We start from the raw sequence: 19,330 nt of genomic DNA on the forward strand, positions 1-19,330 counted from the left end.
AGGCTGGGTTTACATTGGATGTCGTAAGTCGAATAATGAACTGTGATTGGTCAATTCCTTCCGACACGACTTACGACATCCAAATGTAGACCCAGCCTTACTGACTTTACTGGCGTGCGAAAAACGCAGCACCAGTAATTTTCATTGCTACCAACTATACTGTTTTCACTGGCAGTAACTGAATCCATTTTCGAACACATCCATTGTGTGATGGGCTTTACTTTGAACTAGAGCAGCCAGTTCAGCTAAAACGAACAGACCCACTAGGTTGGTACCGTCGTGGTTGGTACGGCTGGTACAGTTGGTACGGTTGGGCGCGAGTGGTCGCGCATATTCGTGTGTTGAGTTTCGGGTACGCGTCGGGGCGAGAGCGCGTACCGTATGCATCGACGTTTCGAACGATTTTCGCGGCCGCGGTTTCATTCTGTGCGAAATATGTCGCGACTCTGCGCGGCTTAACGACGGGACGATACTTGGACGAGTCACTGTGAGTATCTTAATAAAGAACCGGCATCAGGAGTTAACTTCGCCTCGTAACCGCCAAAACTGTGTAGACGGAAACGCCATCTTGTGCACCGATGTTTATATTTTCACAAATCGAGGGACGTTCACCGTAGATTCCTCGCGTGCATTTTATGGGTTAGACCGCGCGCCGATTTCCACGCGACGCCGGTCCACGGTCCAATGCTGAGTCTGTTTCGCGCCAGGTCGCACCGGAACGTAACGTTTCGCCGCTGGAGGGAAATGTTTTGTTGATGCATCGAGCTTAGGCAGGATGGCGTTTTCCTCTTTTTCCCAATTGCGCTTCAACTTGAATCTCTGTTTCAAATGACTTACCAATTCCACTGCTTGCAGGTCAGCGCTAGAAAGATAAACAGAAATCATGTTTTACGCGCATTTTGTGTTGGCCAAGAAGGGGCCCTTGGCCCGTATATGGCTGGCCGCTCACTGGGACAAGAAGTTGACCAAGGCACACGTATTCGAGACAAACATAGAAAAGTCCGTGGACGGTATATTACAACCGAAGGTAAGCACTCTCTTGGAGATCGGAGCGAGATCCAACAGGTGCTTTGTTATCGTGTTGTCAAATCTTGATTGTGATATTTATGACAGGTAAAAATGGCTTTGAGAACATCCGGCCATTTGTTATTGGGAGTAGTGCGAATCTATTCGAGAAAAGCCAAGTACTTACTGGCCGATTGCAATGAGGCCTTTGTTAAGATCAAGATGGCCTTCAGGCCTGGAATGGTGGACCTGCCTGAAGAGCACCGGGAGGCAGCTGTGACAGCTATCACTTTGCCAGAAGTGTTTCATGACTTTGACACTGCTATGCCTGAACTCAAGTAAGATAACACTATTAAGCTCTTGTGTGAGAATCGTACGCGGTGTTTTAAATATCTGATGAGTAAATTTTCCCTTCAGAGATGTCGACATTGAAGCTCAGTTCAGTTTGAATCAGTCTAGAGCAGAGGAGATAACGATGAGGGAAGATTACGGCAGTCTATCTCTGGTTACGCACGATCAGGGCTTCGGTGACATGAGTTTCGACGCCGAGCCACCAGAGTTACTACGTCACGGCAGCGGCATGGAACCGTCGTTAGATCAGGTATTTATAAATTTTCCCAAAAGGAATTGTACATTTTAGAATAATGCAGATATTGCATAACAGCGGAACAGTCTAAATATAATATTATTTAAAAAGATAGACTCCAGTTCTTGTAAAAACATTTGTAAAATATGTTTATGGTTTCGTTATTGCACATATAACGTGACTAAATACTTGTAAACACTTTTTAAAAATGTCATTTTTGTGAATAAGCGAAGAACAAGCAGTTCTTATTATATTTTTTCGGAATTTTAACATTATATTGAGACATTAATTACTTCGATTCGATTTCTAGAGTCACATGTTGTTCAGCGATGGTCCAGGAATAGAAACGGCGCTGGAGCAGAAAGAGAAAGAGCCAGTTGCAGGAACATCTGCTACAGCACAGCCCATGGACATCGATACGCCTATTAGAGACGACGGGTTTGGTGGTCATCTTGGCCAGGATATCATATGTACGATAAAAATAATTAGTATTCCTTTTGCAACTGAATTCGATAGCCGTTAATAATTGTTGTGCGTTTTAGCGGGGGGTCTCTTTGAAGGCGGTTTATTTGACGAGGCCCCAATGGGCGAAGTACCCGTACCTGAGGTTAGTTCGATAAACGAGCAGCCGGAAGCGGGCGCGGCTCCTGGAACTGCTGCCTCCGTGCATGACGAATCTGACGAAGACATGGGCGATCATTTTGGCGGTCCAGCCTCTCCGATGGGAGGCATGAGGTATTCGTTAATTCTGGAAAATTAATAAGGTTCCAAAATATGTGACTGAGAAAGAAAAGTATAAAGCATGATTGATAGAATGCAAAGAAATATTTGTTCTAATCGGTCTGTCCAATGATCGTACTTTACTCGAGCAAACATACGTCCCTTGAATCGGGATGTACGTTGGTTTATTGTCAATAAAAGTAGTTTTTGTATGAATCGGTTAACTATGTTTCGATTTCCATTGCTTCGGTTTTCCTTCTTTGATTGATTATCGTTCTTGTTCATTGCGTTCTTCATTGTATGAAACTTTGGCTGTACACATTGAATACGTTATGTGTAGCTCTGACGGCTCGAGACCAGCCACACCAGTCGCGGCTGGAGAGGAGATTGAAGGCAGAATAAGCGTTGCCAGTCGGCGCTTTACACCAGCTCCGCCAGTTATGCCAGAGGAACATGCTATTGATAACATAGAGGAACCGCCACCTTTGCAAGATCAAACCACATTATTGCACGATGAGGAAGAGAGCTTCGCGCTAGCTCCGATTGATGCATCCGCTTTGAAAGGTAAATCTTTCTTTTTAACCCAACGTCGATGTGCACATTTGTTTCTTGTAACTGACAAAAAGTTCCCTCGGGTCGCCTAGGATTCACGAAGGCCAAACGCAAGCGTAAGCTCATTGTCGACGAGGTAAAAAATATTTCTGGCGAGGAGATGAAGGCGCAGCTATCCGATACGAGCGATATTATCACGACGTTGGACTTGGCACCGCCTACGAAAAGACTGATGCACTGGAAGGAAACTGGCGGCGTAGAGAAGCTCTTTGCTCTGCCAGGAAGGCCTATTCCGGCTCGCGTTCTATTTAAGGTAACAACATTTTGTGCTGTACGATTGCTTCGCAAACTCGGGGAAACTTTTATAATCAAATATTTTATCTCAATTATATCGTAACAGAATTATCAGAGGCATCTCACAAGCAAGTCTTACGATCATGAGGATTTCGGTCGACTTGGAACTGAGGAAGATGGAATGTCTTTGGAGCAAATGAGAGATGGTCCAGAAGAAGTATCCTCTTTAGAGCAAAGCATTCTCGGTAAGCGTACAGGACGTAAACGGAAAGCACCACTGGATGATGAGGTTAGTTATAAAAATAAAAAGGGGAATTTTTTTTTAAAGACTACATCAACCGGCAAATTTTAATGGAATATTGTTACTGTGTTTAGATAAGGCAGCCTCCTCAACCACCCCAACCAACTCCAGCGGATATCAGCCAACTGAATGAAGCGGTGGAAATTCCAAACATAATAGCACAGCATAATCTTTCGGAATCGTCCGTTGCACCGGAGGTATCTTTACCAGCGGAACCGTCGGTTTCCGATATAAGCAGCATTGTGCCTTCCGGCGAACCATCAGACGTACCACCGATTACCGAGACGCCTTTGCTCGGTTCGGAAATACCGCAAATCGCGCCAACCGACGTCGGCACACACGAAGAACCCCAAATACCATTAATGTCGGCGCAGGAAGACGCCACCGTACCTACGTCCGATATGCCGCAGATGGAAAACATGGGTTACGATCAGGTGCGTTGGGAAACTTTCGTTCTGTGGCAAATGCACGAAAAGAATTAATTTAGTTTCCTAAGGCCTGGTTGCACCAACGTCGCTTAGATTTAACTTTAGCTTATTTCACTCTTTGTCTCTTTCTAAGGGAAACAGTTGGAAAGCGACAAAGAGTGAATTAAGCTACAGTTAAAATTACGTGACGTTGGTGCAACCGGGCCTAAGTCTTCGGTTGTGTCACTTAAAGCTTAAATTTAATATAGAAACTATTGTGTATATATAGACGTTCATATCAATACTGTACATGATTTCAACAGGCACAACCACAGGTTTCGTACATGGGCTATGACGAACAGCATCCTCCAGCGCATACGCCTGGTGCAATTTCCGAAAGAGGACCTGCCACACCGTGGAACCATGAGGATTACGAGTTTCCGCCATCCGTGGGACCTGTAATATACTTAATATTATTCATAAATTTATATTTCTGTTTAAGTACTTACACAGGGGATGGACAAAATAATGTGAACACCATGCTAAATATTACACATTTGTTTATGTTGGGCCCCCTGCCAAGGTATGAACGATATGGCGCGTATATGTAGTGCACATCGCGTAGTAACCGTTCTAGTTTATATTTCAATATACTACTCGCTTTGTTCTACCACGGTGTTAACAATCGGATGGTGAAATGGACGACCTGACAGACTTCGAAAGAGGCCAAATCTGTGACGAAAACGGCTGAACTGTTTAACGTTTCACGAACGACAGTATCCACGGTGATGACAGTCTACAAAACATGGCAAAACAACATCTGCGAAGAGAAAAAGTAGACGCAAAACAACGTTAACAGATAAGGACTGCCGAATTTTATAAAGGATTGTGGCCAAGCAACATAAAACTACCGCAGCAAAGGTGATAGTAGAACTTGACAGTCACCTGAACAATACTGTTTTATAAAAACAGTGCGGCGGGAGCTCCACAAAGGTAACATTTATGGCGGGGCTGCAATTTCAAAACCTCTTATAACGGATGCCAACGCGAAGCTGCGAAAGAAGTGGTATAGTCCGATGAATCATCGTTTACTTTATTCCACGACGAATTACAGTTGTCTTAAAAGCAAACGGTGGCCCTACACCTTATTAATTAACAAATATTGTGTTAGTCAAGTGTTCACATTATTTTGTCCACCCCCTGTATATATAGATATATAATATAGTTTTCTATTTTCTATTCTATTTTATATATTTATTTGTTACAAGTTTTCGCGAAAATTTTTTTTTTAAATTTATAACGTTAATTGCTTATAATTTTTATTTTCAATATCTTTTAGCAAGAGGAACAACAAATGGACGAAACTTATGAGCAGTTTGAAGAACGCGTTCTTAACAAAAGAGCAGCGCATATGTATCATGTTATTAAGAGCAAACTAGATACCAAAGATAAATTAACATTATCAGAGATGGCATTCAAAAATAATCGCAAACAGGTTGGTACCTTGGCAAACGATCCATCATCCGTGTTCGTCTCTCTGTATGAAAATTTTATATAATGTAAAAAATGATTGTTTTTGCAGGTTGCACAGAAGTTTTATACGCTGTTAGTCTTGAAAAAGTTCCAAGTATTAGAACTCAATCAAGAATATTCGTATGCTGAGATAATAGTCACAAAAGGACCAAAATTCGAAAATCCTGCGTTATAAAGATTTACGCTCTCGATTATAAAGCTGCGTGTATCAATGATGTTGATATATATTATTACACATAAAATATCAAAATGACATTCGTTCTTTCCTAAAAAAAATCCTAAATTATGATAGTATAAAGATTTATTGATTTAAAATAGAGTTATTTGTGACAAATGAGAAAATTTCTCTAATTTTTTGGATTCCCTGTCTTGAAAAAATGTATAATGAATATTAATTATTGTGTAATCATTTTAATCGTGTTGCATTCCTTTCTTTTCATACATATATGTATTAATATATACTACATTCACTTTTCATTGATATGCTTATTAACTTTGTCAAAATTTCTACAACTGATTGCGTCCTGTATTATTCATCAATCCGAACAGGATTTGTATATAAATATAATGAATAGTTGAAGAATTATTTTATGACATGTATCATCATCACTCGACTCTATATATTACAAAAGGTCCAAAACTACAGGTACACGTTTGACATTAATAAATTTTGACACAATTATCAATTTTTATTTGGAAATGTTTCATAATAAAAAATGCAGCTAAATATTTTCATATTCTTAATTTATATTCAGATGCAGAAACTAATTCAAGAATTTATTTATAGTACTTATATACATTTATTATATATAAATAATATTATGTATTCATTTATTTGTAATGTAAACAGTTATTAATGGAAGAGTTAATTTAACTATTTGTGAATAATAATTTTATGTATTATTGCCAGAAGGTATATATTTTCTATTCACATCAAAATATATACCTTCTGTATGAAAATAGCAGACACAAGAAACTAAACAATAATTGTGGGATTTTCATAAACTTTTTATTACGGTTCACTTTTTCATCGATTAAATTTATATTGTCAAAATTATCACTTATCACGTTTGTTCTTAAATGTCTACTTAAAAATATGAATAAAAACTATCAAATGAATAAGTTAGCAAAATTTGATTATAATACTATTTTCAAAAAGAAAGTATATACTGTATTATTAAAGAACATTGTTTAATAATTTATTGTTGTATTTGTATGTCTTATGATGTACAAGAATATTACGAAAAAAATAATATATTGTCATTCAAGTTTCAATAATCAATAAATGTTTGTCATTCAAGTTTTGCGATAAAAGCATAAGTTTACACTGTAAATATATAACCTCGAGAGAACAAATCGTTGAAGCATACTCGCAAAAAAATAATTTAGTAATGTATCATTAAGTTTAAAATCAGTTAACTGCCAGAATGTAACAAATATATTGTAAATAACATATATTTAACAAGACATGTTCACTGAGCAAATAAATATCGTTTATACGTAAAACCGTTTATAAACGATATTAAATTTATCGAACATACATATCATATAATACTTAAAACTGTTATTCTCCATTATTTTCCATTAATGAACTGTTATAAGTATATATTAAATAATTTATTAAGTTAGTAGAAATGTTTTTTTGTCAGCATTTTTCTTTTATATGTGTGATGCTAGGAAAATATCATCTGAACTTATTATTTGTAATATGCTACAGTCTACAAAATATTCGTGCTTTTTCACTTCATGTGGGATTTGTATGTTAAACATATTTTTATCTGAAATAAAATTGATAATAGGCGTGCATAATACGTATGATTTAAGTCATATTATTTAAGTCATTCATTGTTAAATAATTACATAGACATTTGGATAAGATTGATATGATTAGTATAGACAGTACGAAATACATTTTCGACATACTGTAAATATCATGACAATTAACTACAAAATTTTCTCTTACAATTAAACATGAACAAATTTATTCATATAAATCAAAGAATGTAAGTTTAAGGACATCCTAGTTTTTAGTAATAAACAGAAAATTAAATATATCCTACATTTTTTCAATACGAACATTACATGTATTCTATTGTATTAATGCAATCAAATAAGGTTAACATATAAAAGAGATCTAAATTTTTGCAGCATTTCATGTGCACACGGATTTAAACTTGTATGCATGCAATATACGAGCGGCAAGTTGTAATTAAATCTTTATTATCGCGTAATACTTGTATGCGCAGTAAAATTTACAAATCTTTTACATTTTTCTCGTATAAACGCATTGTATCCAACATAACACGTAAATGCATTTCGATATTAATCTTCCAACTCTCCAGCGTCCATGGCGTCTTGATAAGATTTAGATTTCGAACGCTCGGGATCTAGTTTAATCATATCATCGATTCGAAGAATGGTTATAGCCGCTTCAGTAGCAAATTTCAAAGATTTAATTTTTGAAATGGCTGGCTCTAACACACCCGCTTTCTTGTTATCTCTTATATTTCCCACGAGTAAATCGAGACCCACCCTGCAAAAAATATAACAATTTATTTAACTTTTTATTTTATACGACTATAAAGAAGGCCAGTGAAAACTTACCATTTCAAATCGACGAGGTCTGGTTTTGTTATACTGGAATTATGATAGGCTCGGAGCTTAGCGACGAGGTCAGTTGCGTCTTGTGCAGCGTTTACGGCTAACGTTTTTGGTATAATTAATAGAGATCGAGCGAATTCCGCGATGGCCAGTTGTTCTCGGGAGCTCTGAAACATAGAGGCGCGTAAATATTTCATGCCGAGGACAGAAATTGATAGGAAAAAAATGCGGACTTTAACAATACCAATGATGTCGCGAAGTTTTCTAGATATATTGAGAGCGCAGCTTCCACGCAGCCTCCTCCCGCGACGACGCTCTTACTTTCCAGGACCCTCTTGACGACGCACAACGCATCATGAATGGAACGTTCCATCTCGTCGCAGTAATAATCGTTTGGTCCACGTAAAATGATAGAACTCGCTGTACGTGCCTTGGGTCTTAAAATTCGAAAAATAGATAAATCGTGCTTTTATCAGTATCTTTCTTAATACTACGTATGTGAAGTGACGCGTGGCTCATTGCGAAAGTGGCCGACTAGTAATCGGTAGGTCCCACGGTCGAGAACCGACCGTCGCTTCACATATACATATTCGCTCTAAAAGCTAGAGCTTCACATTTTTCTCGGTCCTAGGAATCCTAATAGATAGGATGAGCGGTCTCGTAGAGATTGACAACTGAATCTCGAAAGCGGTAGCCACAGAAAAATTAATTTAGAAACCGTTCGCTATTCCTACTTCTATCACTAATTGTGTTACGTGGAGAAATCTCATCATAGAAATATGTTCAATACGGTAAACGCTATTAATAGCAAAATATATACCCTTTAATCAAGATAAGCTCGTCGTCGCAAATCATGTCCTGTACCACTTCGGCCGCCTCCCCCAAGAAACTGGCGTCGAAGCTCTCCTCTCCCTCCATGTTGGTCAGCGACGTTAGAAAATGTGCGCCCGTCGCCTTGGCGATTCTCTTCAAATCGGCCTTCTTGCATCTGCGCACCGCCATGGTCTTAGTTTCCACGAAATACTGCGGAAATATCGAAGTTACGCTGATTTCCATTACTTGAAAAATCAAAATGAACAATACGCGGAATCCATTGCTCGAAATGTCGTCTATACCTTTAGGCATAAATCGTCAATGCCACCGGACAAAAGAACGACATTGGTCCCGGCGGCAAGAATCTTCTGTATGCGTTCCTTGGTGATGTCCGCCTCGCGTTGACGAACAGCCTCGAGTTTCTCGGGATCTGTGATAAGCACCTCGACACCCAACTTCATTTTTGCCTTCTGCAACGAGAAGTCTAGACACGCGATCTTTGCGTTTGCTATTCTCTTCGGCATCGCTTGAGAAGCGACGGTGCAGTTTAGAGCATATCCCTGAACCAAAACCGATTCCCGGACACTCTTCCCGTGTGCCTTCAAGACATTCACTGCCTTAATGGGATACAAAAATCCTCCCTTGCCGTCGCCAACTTTTATCGCGTTAGCAGCGTCAACCACCATGTTGCCAAAGAAATTGGCATCACTAATTATTAGTTATAGGAAATATCTCACATATTCCTTTTACCTAGTAATCGAAAACAAACCGCAGTTCAGAGTCGCAAGTAATATAGAAAAAGGATACGCTCCAATAATTTTGCTCGACATAGACGTCTTTGCAACGTTTACTAAGCAATCCCTCCCAAGTTCGTCCACACTGACAGTAAGATGTTCCTGAATATACTTGCAGGCTTCTCTGAAATTGATTTCACGCGAAAATTGTATCAATTAAAAATGTCCTTTTCTCTCTTTACTTGATAGATACACAATTATCTCTTGTTCACTAACAATTTAACTATTTAATCGACGATGCAAATTGATTTCACATCGAAAGTAAAACGATTAATAAAATGGATCGCTGGATATTTACTTGCAAGCGAGTCTGTAACCGCTAATGACCGAAGTTGGATGTATCTTCTGTTTCACAAGCTCATCCGCATTTTTCAAAAGCTCCGCCGCCACTATGACCTACCAACATAAAATAGCATTTTATCGAGTGCACATCTAAGTGAAAATTCTACTAAATATCCAGAAATAGAACTGGATCGCTCACCACTGAAGTAGTGCCGTCTCCAACTTCCATGTCCTGTAACTGGGCCAATTCGACTAAAACTCGTGCAGCCGGGTGCTCGACTTCCAACAAGCGCAGGATGGTCGCACCATCATTGGTAATAGTGACATCCTGGGAACGACACAATTAACATAAATATTTCGTTGCAAAAACTTTACGTTTATTTTAAGAGGTACAGAAGCTACAAGCACATACACCAATATCGTCGACCATCATCTTATCCAAGCCAACTGGACCCAACGAGCTCTTGACTATATTAGCGATAGCGCACGCAGCCATAACTGGAAGAGACACAAATAAACAATATATGAAATTTCAATGTACAACTGTACGACTTCAAGATTGACATTTTTGTTTCTGACAAAAATTAATATCAAAATACAGACATGAAGTATCTCTTATTCACATGAATATGATTTATCGCACATTGATCTTTCAACAGAAAGACTATCCGACAAAATCAACATGCACGTGTAGCATCTTGCGTTAGGTAGCCATTCATTTCCGGTTTGCCGGCCTCGATCACCGAAATGTTCTGCGCGATTTCGCGCGAGACGGTAGCGAGAATATTTGAAACAACTTGCTTCTGATGTCCGTCGATTCCGTTTCGCTCGAACTCATGAATTTCTCAGCGGGGAAAACGGCAATCGATACGGCGCGAATGAGGACGGCACGCGGAGCTCCCGTGGGACGACGCGATATAACCAAACTCTACGAGACTAGTCTAAATTCATACCATTTTGCGTTCGCACCGGCGCCCCGGACTGTCGGATGCCACCGACGGCTAAGGGACTCGCCACCGTCGACATTGCGAGGAGCTCGCTGTTGTTCTAGCACGACGCAGGAACCACGTTGATCGGGGAAACGACGAGAAAAATGGAGGCGCAAGCCGAAGAAGGATCCGCGTCAGCCGCGTGCGACTGCAAACAATAGCGACGGTCAGCGCCCAACTTCGTCTCCTACTTCCTTTTATGGTCAAGTGCGGCATCAGCGGCTATTGGTCGAACGGCGTTTCGTCCTCGAACGTGATTGGCGACGAGTTGGACCGAAAGGCGGCGGCGCTTCTCTTCCCGCCACGGAAATATTTTTTTTTACTGGAAATATATATACAGATGTATCGATAAAATTTTGCTGGAATGTACTCGAAAGCTTCCCTCATTTGACCTCGTTTCATTATCTTGACGATATTCCCTGCTGGAAATAATTCTACAAAAATATTAAATATAACTGCCAGAATCTAAGAGATTCTACGTAAATTTAAAGTGTTATAAAAATCAACACAAAAATGCTAAAATTGAACCACTTTTGTTAATTTTTGTAATATTCTACAAGTAAGCAGATGTTTGAATTCTTTAAGATTTCGTGGTTTCTCAAATTTTTAAAACTAGTAAAGTTTTGCACTAATTTTTACAAAATTGTAAATTTTCATGAAATACTACTTGCAATAATTTCTTGATTTGAGAACATTGTAATTTGTGATACTATTTTATAGATCTTTTTACAAAGAAATAAATGTTTCAACGAAGATATTAAAATTTCTACAAATTTCTATTTCAAGTCATTTTTTTGTAGTTATTTATAGAAATTTTTTCCGCTATGGTTTCAAGAAGTTTTCAAAAAGTAACATGGTTATTTGGTTAAATTCAACAAACTGCATATTGTATTTCGTAATCTTTATTGTTTTTCATACTTCGGCGTATCCTTAAAATATAAGGCTTGTTTTCTATTGTTCATAGGCGAACTAGTGCAATAAATTAGAGTAAGACAAGTATATATATTTATTTTCATTCTAGCTTGCTAGTTCCGCTTAGGACGTTGAGTGAACAGCACGTCTTCTAGCCTAGAAGAGAAATTTTTATCTTCGGGGTTGCATCATCCCGTGCGAGGCCCGATAGTTGGGCCTCCGCATTGTATTAACTTGCACATACACTTATCGGCTATTGGTTAGACTTGGCCGTATTGGATCCGGACGGAGCCAGGAGCCAGTGAACTTATCAATAAGACAATAATTCTAGCTTGCTGCACTAGTTCACCAGTGCAACAATAGAAAACAAGCCTATAATTACAATAGTAGAAGAAAGTCTTCTATTATGAGATAGGGTCCTAATATGAATAGCGGGGTTTATGTTAAATTAACAGGCATCAGTTGATTCCACTATGAACTTATTGCCCTTGGAACGAAGTCTGTTAAGTGTAATCGTTGCGAAAAAAGATTTGATTGAATTTGGGTGTTGAAAACCTGCTATCTCATATAAGAAACCTATCTCATAATAAAGGACTTTTCTCTATGTAAAAGAAGGGAAATATAGAATATAAGAGAAATCACTGTATCTACAATAATACATCCACAATCTGTTTTAAGTTTTTTAGTTAGAACATACGTATAATCATTGTACATTGTATGTACAGACCGCAAACTTATTATTGTTAAAAAAAATGTATAATTATTTCATTTTCCTTTGCTTTACCAGATGATTTTTCAGAGCTATTTGTTTTTCCCTGAAAGATCGTTTTACTTTCACTTTTAACTTCTGCTTCAGCATCGAGAATGCTTTTCCTTTCCTCTTCTCTCGATTCGTCGTACTGCACAGTGGATTCTGTCGTCGATCTTTAAAGCCAAACTTGTCTCGTTCTTCCTGTCCCTTCTGCAAATTCAATAATATCTATAAGTTATTCTAGCCCACACATCAAATTGAAATACAACGGATACAAACCTTCACAGATTTCTGTCGGGCAGCCTTATCATGCTTGCGCTTCTTGTATATGTTTTCAATAGCGCTAAGTTTTACCAGTTCTCCACCTTGTTCCGTCTCGATTTGGTCGCGCGGCCTCTTGACGCTACGCTTAACGTACGTTATATCTTGTTTCGCTAACGCAACATCGATCTTTCTGAAATCTTTGTCCGTGAGTAATCGCTCAGTGGATATCACAGACGCTTTCGTCTTCCTCTCAGCCGTTAATTCTTCCTTCTGCTCAGACTTGTGCTTCGCTCTCTTCTCTAATTTTTGCGCCTTCTTCTGTTGCTTCGTCAACACATTTTTCTTTCGCGAAACTTTATCTGTTTTTCCTTCTCCGCCACCCGTGTCGCAAGTATTCTCCGCGCTGTTATTCTCGCTATGTGATAACGTTGAAGTCTCGTCATCTTCATTTTCGCTAATGGAAGATCTCGTTTCGTCTAAATCGGCCGTCGACTCGTCCCCGCTGACTTCCTCTTCGTTGCTTTCATTTACGTCAATCCACTCGTCGTCATCCTATTTAAATAGATTTTTATACAATTGTTACGTAGGCTGAAAATTGAAGAAATAATTATGTTTTTACTTACGTCTTCGTCGCTATCGTTAGTTTCCTCAGTATTCTCGGCAGGTTGATTACACAAAACTTCTGCTCCCGGCACAAACTCGCTCGCTCGAATTTCGCCGTATTTGGAAGACTTTATCATAACATTGGCTTCCGTGGGACGGCCTCTGTCCTTTTTACGTAATAAATCGGGCATTATACGACGGAACGTGCCAATTAAAGAATGCGCCGCCATCATGACGGAACGTTCCTTGTATTGCTTGTACCGTGTTAAATCCTCGAGCAAGTCCTCATTCATGGCCAATGGACATCGTGTACATATCTCACGTACAGTATTCAAACTGCAAATATACGTTTTAAATAGTGATACAAACTACAGCATTTATATTCGTAACAAATAATGATTAAAATATTATTTGCACATACCCAATAGCCATCACATCCGCAGAATTTCTTTCCGTTATAAAATTGTTCGCCAGCGTCTTCAAAACGGGTTCTAACACCTCGGGTGGTACTAATTCGTGTGAAGCCTGAGCTATAAACTGCAAGAGTTTGGTAACCTCTGTAGAAAAACAAAGAAAATATGTACATGTAAATAAAAAGTTGTATGAGAGCTGCATGTTCTTTGCATGGCTTGAAACCAGAAAGAATTAGGTATAACAATTAGGATCAACAGTAAACAGATACACAAACGGAATTTTTTTCTGAAAATTGACCTGCATTTTAAAATTTTACCATACATTTTACTGGTAAAATCATAAGTCTTTGAAATGCCATATTGTCCCACGATTAGATGATTTTCAGGGTAAATTTTAAGAGAAAATTTTTTCGGTATAAGGAGAACAGATACTTTACTTGAAAAAAATTGAATCGAGATATTTAAAAGTCTAAGTACTTAGGAATTAGAGAATATTTGAGTAGTAACAATAATTAATGACGTTATTAGTCTCACCTCGTTGATGAGGCTGAAGGAACCTCTGTATATATGGATAAAAATTCAAGAGGAATAAATTATGCAGTCCAATAAGTCTAGAGACAACATCCAGAGTCATGAGCTTCACTTCGAATCTATCATTATTTTTTTCTATCTGCTTGAACAATCTTTCAGCAAAATCCTGAGGGTCGTGAATTAGATGCAACGCTGAAAAATTATATTGCGGCGCCTTGGATTTCTTCTTCTTGTTTTTCTGGAAGATTAAACATCAAAATTAGAGATCATAGTTTACACTTTCCACGAATATGTGACAAATTCTATAAAATCAAACCACTTACTACAAATGACTGCTTAGCTTTCTTTAATTGCTTCTGTCGTTTCTTCGTTTTTTTATTTACTTTATTAGCCAACATAACTTCCTTCATACTTGGCTCATCGTCCGAATCACTGTCACTTTCTTTTTCCTCTGGATCGGTGCCCAAAAAGAATTTCAAACTAGCGACTGTCACTTTGGTTATTTTCGAAAAGCAACCCGTTGCTATGACGTTAACAGTCTTGACGTCGTTCCAGACATTTTTATTGTACAATTCTATCATAATGTCCACAGACATCTTCACGGCTCTGACATTAGGATCTTTTAGCATAGAGAACATGAAATTTTGTAACACCGTATTGACTTTGGCATTCTTATGCTTTGCATTAATATTTTTTATATCCGTTATTATATGCGTTTGAAGGAACTGCCGTAAGGCCTTGTCCTGACATTTTAAAAGCTCGAAAAATAAACTGAGAAGCGCAGTAGGTTCTAGGAGGGATTTGTTGCGTAGCTGGATCAACGCTTTACAAAACGTCTGTAAAGAATACAGTTATAATGTAGTACTGACTTACGCGCGATCTTGTATTTCACAGCATAATTTAACATCTATGCATATAATGCTTACCATTCGCATTTCATTGTCTAGTATGATATTGTGAGTTCGTAATATATCGACAATCTCTTGAGGATATGCTTTCAAATCATCTGGATAACAATGGGCTACCTGCAATGATACGCAAAATGGTAGACAAGCTTGTTTGACACACGCATTATTTTATTAAATGATTTTAGAAATTATAAAAATAGCAATTAATACAAATTATTATCTATGCTGTTGTATGCGTTACATTCCTTATACACACATAGTCGATAGCTACATTTAATTTTAATTTAAATATTTAAATCTGAACGCGTTGTAACGTAGGAAATGTTTAAATAAATACAATATATGTATTTGCAAAACTTTTAATAAAAAGAATCTCAAATTATCACATAATTCACACACAAAATTATATTTCTCATATTCTAAATTTGTTTTATGCATTACAAGCTATTACGTGCTAAATGAGTAAAAATAGAATCTTATCCTAACACAAATGCGTAAATTTTTTCTCCAATACTCAAAAAGTTCTCGTAAATAAATAAAGCGTTAGGTAAAGCTATCGGAAACAAGCATACATATGAAATTATAATTAAAAATGAATACAATAAATGCATGTGTATATTTCAATTCATGTTCGTGCTCAAGTAATTCTTTATTTCAAAACCAATCGTCTTAGCTACGACGATAATAAAGTCGTGGCTCGCGCAGCACTTGAATTTTGTTTCATCCAACTGCGTGACGTTATCTCCGACGATAGAGAGTAGACCAAGCTGGCACATGGTAGATATTTGAGCCAGTAAATTGGCATTGATGTCTACTTTCTCGTCGAGAATAGCGCAGAAGATCGCGAGCATCCGCGAGATAGTGAAAACGCGAGATCTCTTTTGCCCGTCCTCTCTCGTTCTCTTAATCGACCGTAACTTTTTCCGTTTCTTACTACGCTGCTTCATAAAAATATGCTTGTCGTATTTGGCAGGATTGTACGAGGCCAGATACGCGGCGATTAGCATGTACTTGGCGTAAAACGGCAATTCGAAACTCAAAGCTAGCTTCGTCGTCGACTCGATCTCCCGGGACATTTGTTGATCGGGTTGCAGAAAGTCGCCCGTGGAAACCCTGAGGTAAATGATTTCCAAATTGGATTTCAGAGTAGCGGAGATGTTTCGCCAAAGTGCAGCAACATTATCCGGCTCGATTCGCTTGCTCTCTATGGGCTCTACGTATTTAGCGAAGTTTACTTTGGCCATGTGCCGAAGCTCGTTCAGATCTCTACAAAATCGGAAGTATACGGAGAGAAAGAGATTCAAGTAATTCTTATAAAAATCCGTGCCGTAATTCGCCGGCTTGTCCAACGACAGCAATTGGGCCAACTCGTCCTTCGTGTATTGGGGAAAATAAATCTTCACGGGCTTCGACGCGCCTATCTTGGTGTTAAACTTATCCCACACGATCTCGCTTATCAAAATCGTGCATATATTAACACCAGACAATTCTCTGAGTCTCAAGATCGCCGGCAAAAAGGTCGCGTCGAAATGTCTTATCTTGTGACATTTATCGAACACCAACACGATCGGACGTTCATCGTTGTCGGAGATCTTTTTTAGCGCCAGTATGAAATCCATAATATTGTCGCATCTCGATCGCACATCACCGCCCAATTCTTCCGCGGTTGCGGCTAGATCGTCCAGGATATACTTGTATACGTGTTTGTTGCCTAAATGTTCGATACAATTAACGTAGCTGACGTTATACTTTAAATGATCGAGCAGACTTTGTACGATCAACGACTTTCCAGTGGCCATGTGCCCGTAAACGAATAAGCTCTCCGGCATCGGTTCGTCCGCTTCGCCGATCAAGGAATACAGCCGTGCTAAGACCTTCTCGCGGCATACAATGTTACTCTTTCTTATCTTCTTTAAATATTGTTCCATGATTACGCCTTAAAATTATCTTAGGGGATAGAACAAGTACAATTAATTTGCAGCCTTTGTCGCTTACACTGCGTCACGCACTCTCTAAAGAAGGTAAACGACAACTATGACAATTAGCGCTCTTATAACGGACTTACGGCGATACTTAAATTTAGGCGAGTCGCGCGTGTACGTCGGTCGCTTCTATATTTCAAGCATTTGTGCTAACCTGAGCCAAGAAGGTTACCAATTCATCGAGACTTTTGTTAAATTGCGTGGGCTCCAAACGGAAAACTTCCAAAGTGGACTTGTAGTGCTGATGTTGCTGAAGAAACTGCAAACGAACGTATTACCTGAGACTCTTGAAATAATCACGAGCTACTTTCTCTCGTACACTAGCATACAAGCATACGCAAAAAATGGCTCGTAATCCACGTTAGGATAATACGCAGCGATGTAAAATTATATTGTAACTAAGGCTGCGGCCCAACTGATGCTGCAAATGCTTCGAAGCGTTCTTCTATACTTCCTTTCTTTAAAAGGAAGGGAAAGAATGCTTTGAAGCATTTGTAGCATCGAGCGAATCGCAGCCCAAGTGCTTCACACATGCATGTGTTAAGGCCTGTGTCCACGATGCTGGAACCTGATCTGAGTTCTAGTTCTGAGAAATGTGTAGTCAATGAACTTGTTATTCCATACACAGAATATAAAATGTAGCTGCCGTAGCTGAAAACTGTATGTGGTAACGAAATTTCACTTGTAAAATATGGACAGCTGATATTTAGTTGTGATATCTAATACTTTGCTACTGTGCCTATTGTATTAGGTGCGATAGAAAACCGTTTGCTGTGGTTTAGAAATTTATAATTAATGCAGCAAAATACTTTTAGGAAATCATGATTAGCTATGGTAGCAAAAATTTTTTTTCATTGCAAAAGCTGCAAGTTGATCGGCCGCACATTTCTCGGAACTAGAACCTGGACCAAGTTCTAGCATCGTGGACAAAGGCCTTATAGATTTGTATAACATGTAGAATGAAAAAGGCCAATGTGTCAACAAAGAAAGGATAAAAAGATACAAATATAAAAGGCGTGGCTGCGAGATTGATCAACTTGAGCCAAGTTAGTCCCACGTTAGTCTCGATCCTCATTTCGCGTATGCTTTAATTTTGACATTCATTCGAGCGTTGAGATACAAGAGTATACGAGACAAATAGCAACTCGTTTTGGAAACCTGCATTTTGTTTACATAAGAAACAAACGTATAACGTGGAGAAATAAAATATAAAGCAAAGAGCTCACCTCTTCCTTGTAAGACTCTGGATCACGTTTGATAAGATTCTGCAGTTGTGGAAGATTATCGGGCAACTGATTGTTATGTCTCACCATGTTCAAGATCTGTGTGAACAAATGTCATTTTAAGAAATATGCAATATAGATTTAGCAAAGCTAGTAGGAAAATTGGAAGAGTGAATAGTACCAGAGTAACGATGGGCCAGTATTCTTGGCCCGTTCTTACATTTGAGATCAACTTAAGTGTAATGTATCAAGTGTCGTAATAGCGTTGTAAACCATCGATAGAGCCGTATTAGCAGTTTAGAATTGCTCAAGATGATCTTGTAATAAAATCGGACGATGAATACCGGCAGATGTATTTTTCATACCTACGATCTACGCGATTTCGAAACTTCTGCTAGGTTAATGGCTCCTGCTTTCGGTCCTTAGATCATATATATTGTTCCAGGTTTCGGGTAAAAGGCAGTAGACGATTTCAAGTTATATATTTGCGTCCAGACGAATCGTTACAGTTGAATAATTGCTCTTGTTTGAGTAAACAATAACCTCTTCCGGAATTAGCGTAATTAATTCTTATAAATCGTTTCGGTCTAGATCCGCGATAAAACACTTCAAGCCTACCCCATGCTCCTTCGCAAAGGATAAATTATAAGTTTCTTAAGTCTTCGCAATGTAATATCAAATTCATTACAGTTCCTTCCAGTTCCTTCGTACTACACGTGCTGCACACGCGGGTAAAAAAAAGGTAACGGAACCAGTGATGCCAAACCAAGGCACTGAACTATTGGTGCCTTTTCATTTAAAGCCTCGTCTACATAGAAGTCGTAAAGGCCTGTGTCCACGATGCTAGAACTTGGTCCAAGTTCTAG

The 19,330-nt window shown here is 38.7% G+C and overlaps 4 protein-coding genes across 4 annotated transcripts; 1 reads left to right on the forward strand and 3 right to left on the reverse strand.

Annotated features, from left to right (window-relative positions):
- Positions 1-302: 302 nt before the first annotated feature.
- LOC105558806 (double-strand-break repair protein rad21 homolog) lies at positions 303-5,984 on the forward strand. Its single transcript, XM_012006722.1, has 13 exons — positions 303-487; positions 856-1,027; positions 1,114-1,343; positions 1,423-1,606; positions 1,902-2,061; positions 2,134-2,326; positions 2,652-2,875; positions 2,956-3,176; positions 3,264-3,446; positions 3,533-3,892; positions 4,189-4,323; positions 5,205-5,360; positions 5,448-5,984. Exons 2-13 carry the CDS (start codon positions 884-886, stop codon positions 5,571-5,573), a joined length of 2,316 nt encoding a protein of 771 aa, XP_011862112.1. The 5' UTR covers positions 303-487; positions 856-883; the 3' UTR covers positions 5,574-5,984.
- An 890-nt stretch (positions 5,985-6,874) lies between these two features.
- On the reverse strand, positions 6,875-11,063 carry LOC105558807 (T-complex protein 1 subunit alpha). Its single transcript, XM_012006723.1, has 10 exons — positions 10,842-11,063; positions 10,301-10,386; positions 10,088-10,216; positions 9,905-10,002; positions 9,620-9,730; positions 9,115-9,520; positions 8,820-9,022; positions 8,244-8,436; positions 8,003-8,166; positions 6,875-7,931 (listed from the first exon to the last, which is right to left on the reverse strand). Exons 1-10 carry the CDS (start codon positions 10,912-10,914, stop codon positions 7,721-7,723), a joined length of 1,674 nt encoding a protein of 557 aa, XP_011862113.1. The 5' UTR covers positions 10,915-11,063; the 3' UTR covers positions 6,875-7,720.
- Positions 11,064-11,763: 700 nt separating this feature from the next.
- Positions 11,764-19,225, reverse strand: LOC105558809 (protein SDA1 homolog). The gene is made up of 10 exons (XM_012006725.1): positions 18,830-19,225; positions 18,468-18,563; positions 17,396-17,500; positions 15,278-15,376; positions 14,675-15,187; positions 14,355-14,589; positions 13,829-13,964; positions 13,428-13,743; positions 12,820-13,356; positions 11,764-12,750 (listed from the first exon to the last, which is right to left on the reverse strand). Exons 2-10 carry the CDS (start codon positions 18,552-18,554, stop codon positions 12,550-12,552), a joined length of 2,229 nt encoding a protein of 742 aa, XP_011862115.1. The 5' UTR covers positions 18,555-18,563; positions 18,830-19,225; the 3' UTR covers positions 11,764-12,549.
- LOC105558808 (origin recognition complex subunit 5) lies at positions 15,605-17,389 on the reverse strand. The gene has a single exon (XM_012006724.1). The coding sequence runs from the start codon at positions 17,185-17,187 to the stop codon at positions 15,880-15,882; it is 1,308 nt and encodes a 435-aa protein (XP_011862114.1). The 5' UTR covers positions 17,188-17,389; the 3' UTR covers positions 15,605-15,879.
- Positions 19,226-19,330: the final 105 nt, after the last annotated feature.

The sequence above is a fragment of the Vollenhovia emeryi genome, unplaced genomic scaffold (assembly GCF_000949405.1).
Source record: "Vollenhovia emeryi isolate VEMERY1.0 unplaced genomic scaffold, V.emery_V1.0 DF939309.1, whole genome shotgun sequence".
In the NCBI taxonomy this organism is placed as follows: domain Eukaryota; kingdom Metazoa; phylum Arthropoda; class Insecta; order Hymenoptera; family Formicidae; genus Vollenhovia; species Vollenhovia emeryi.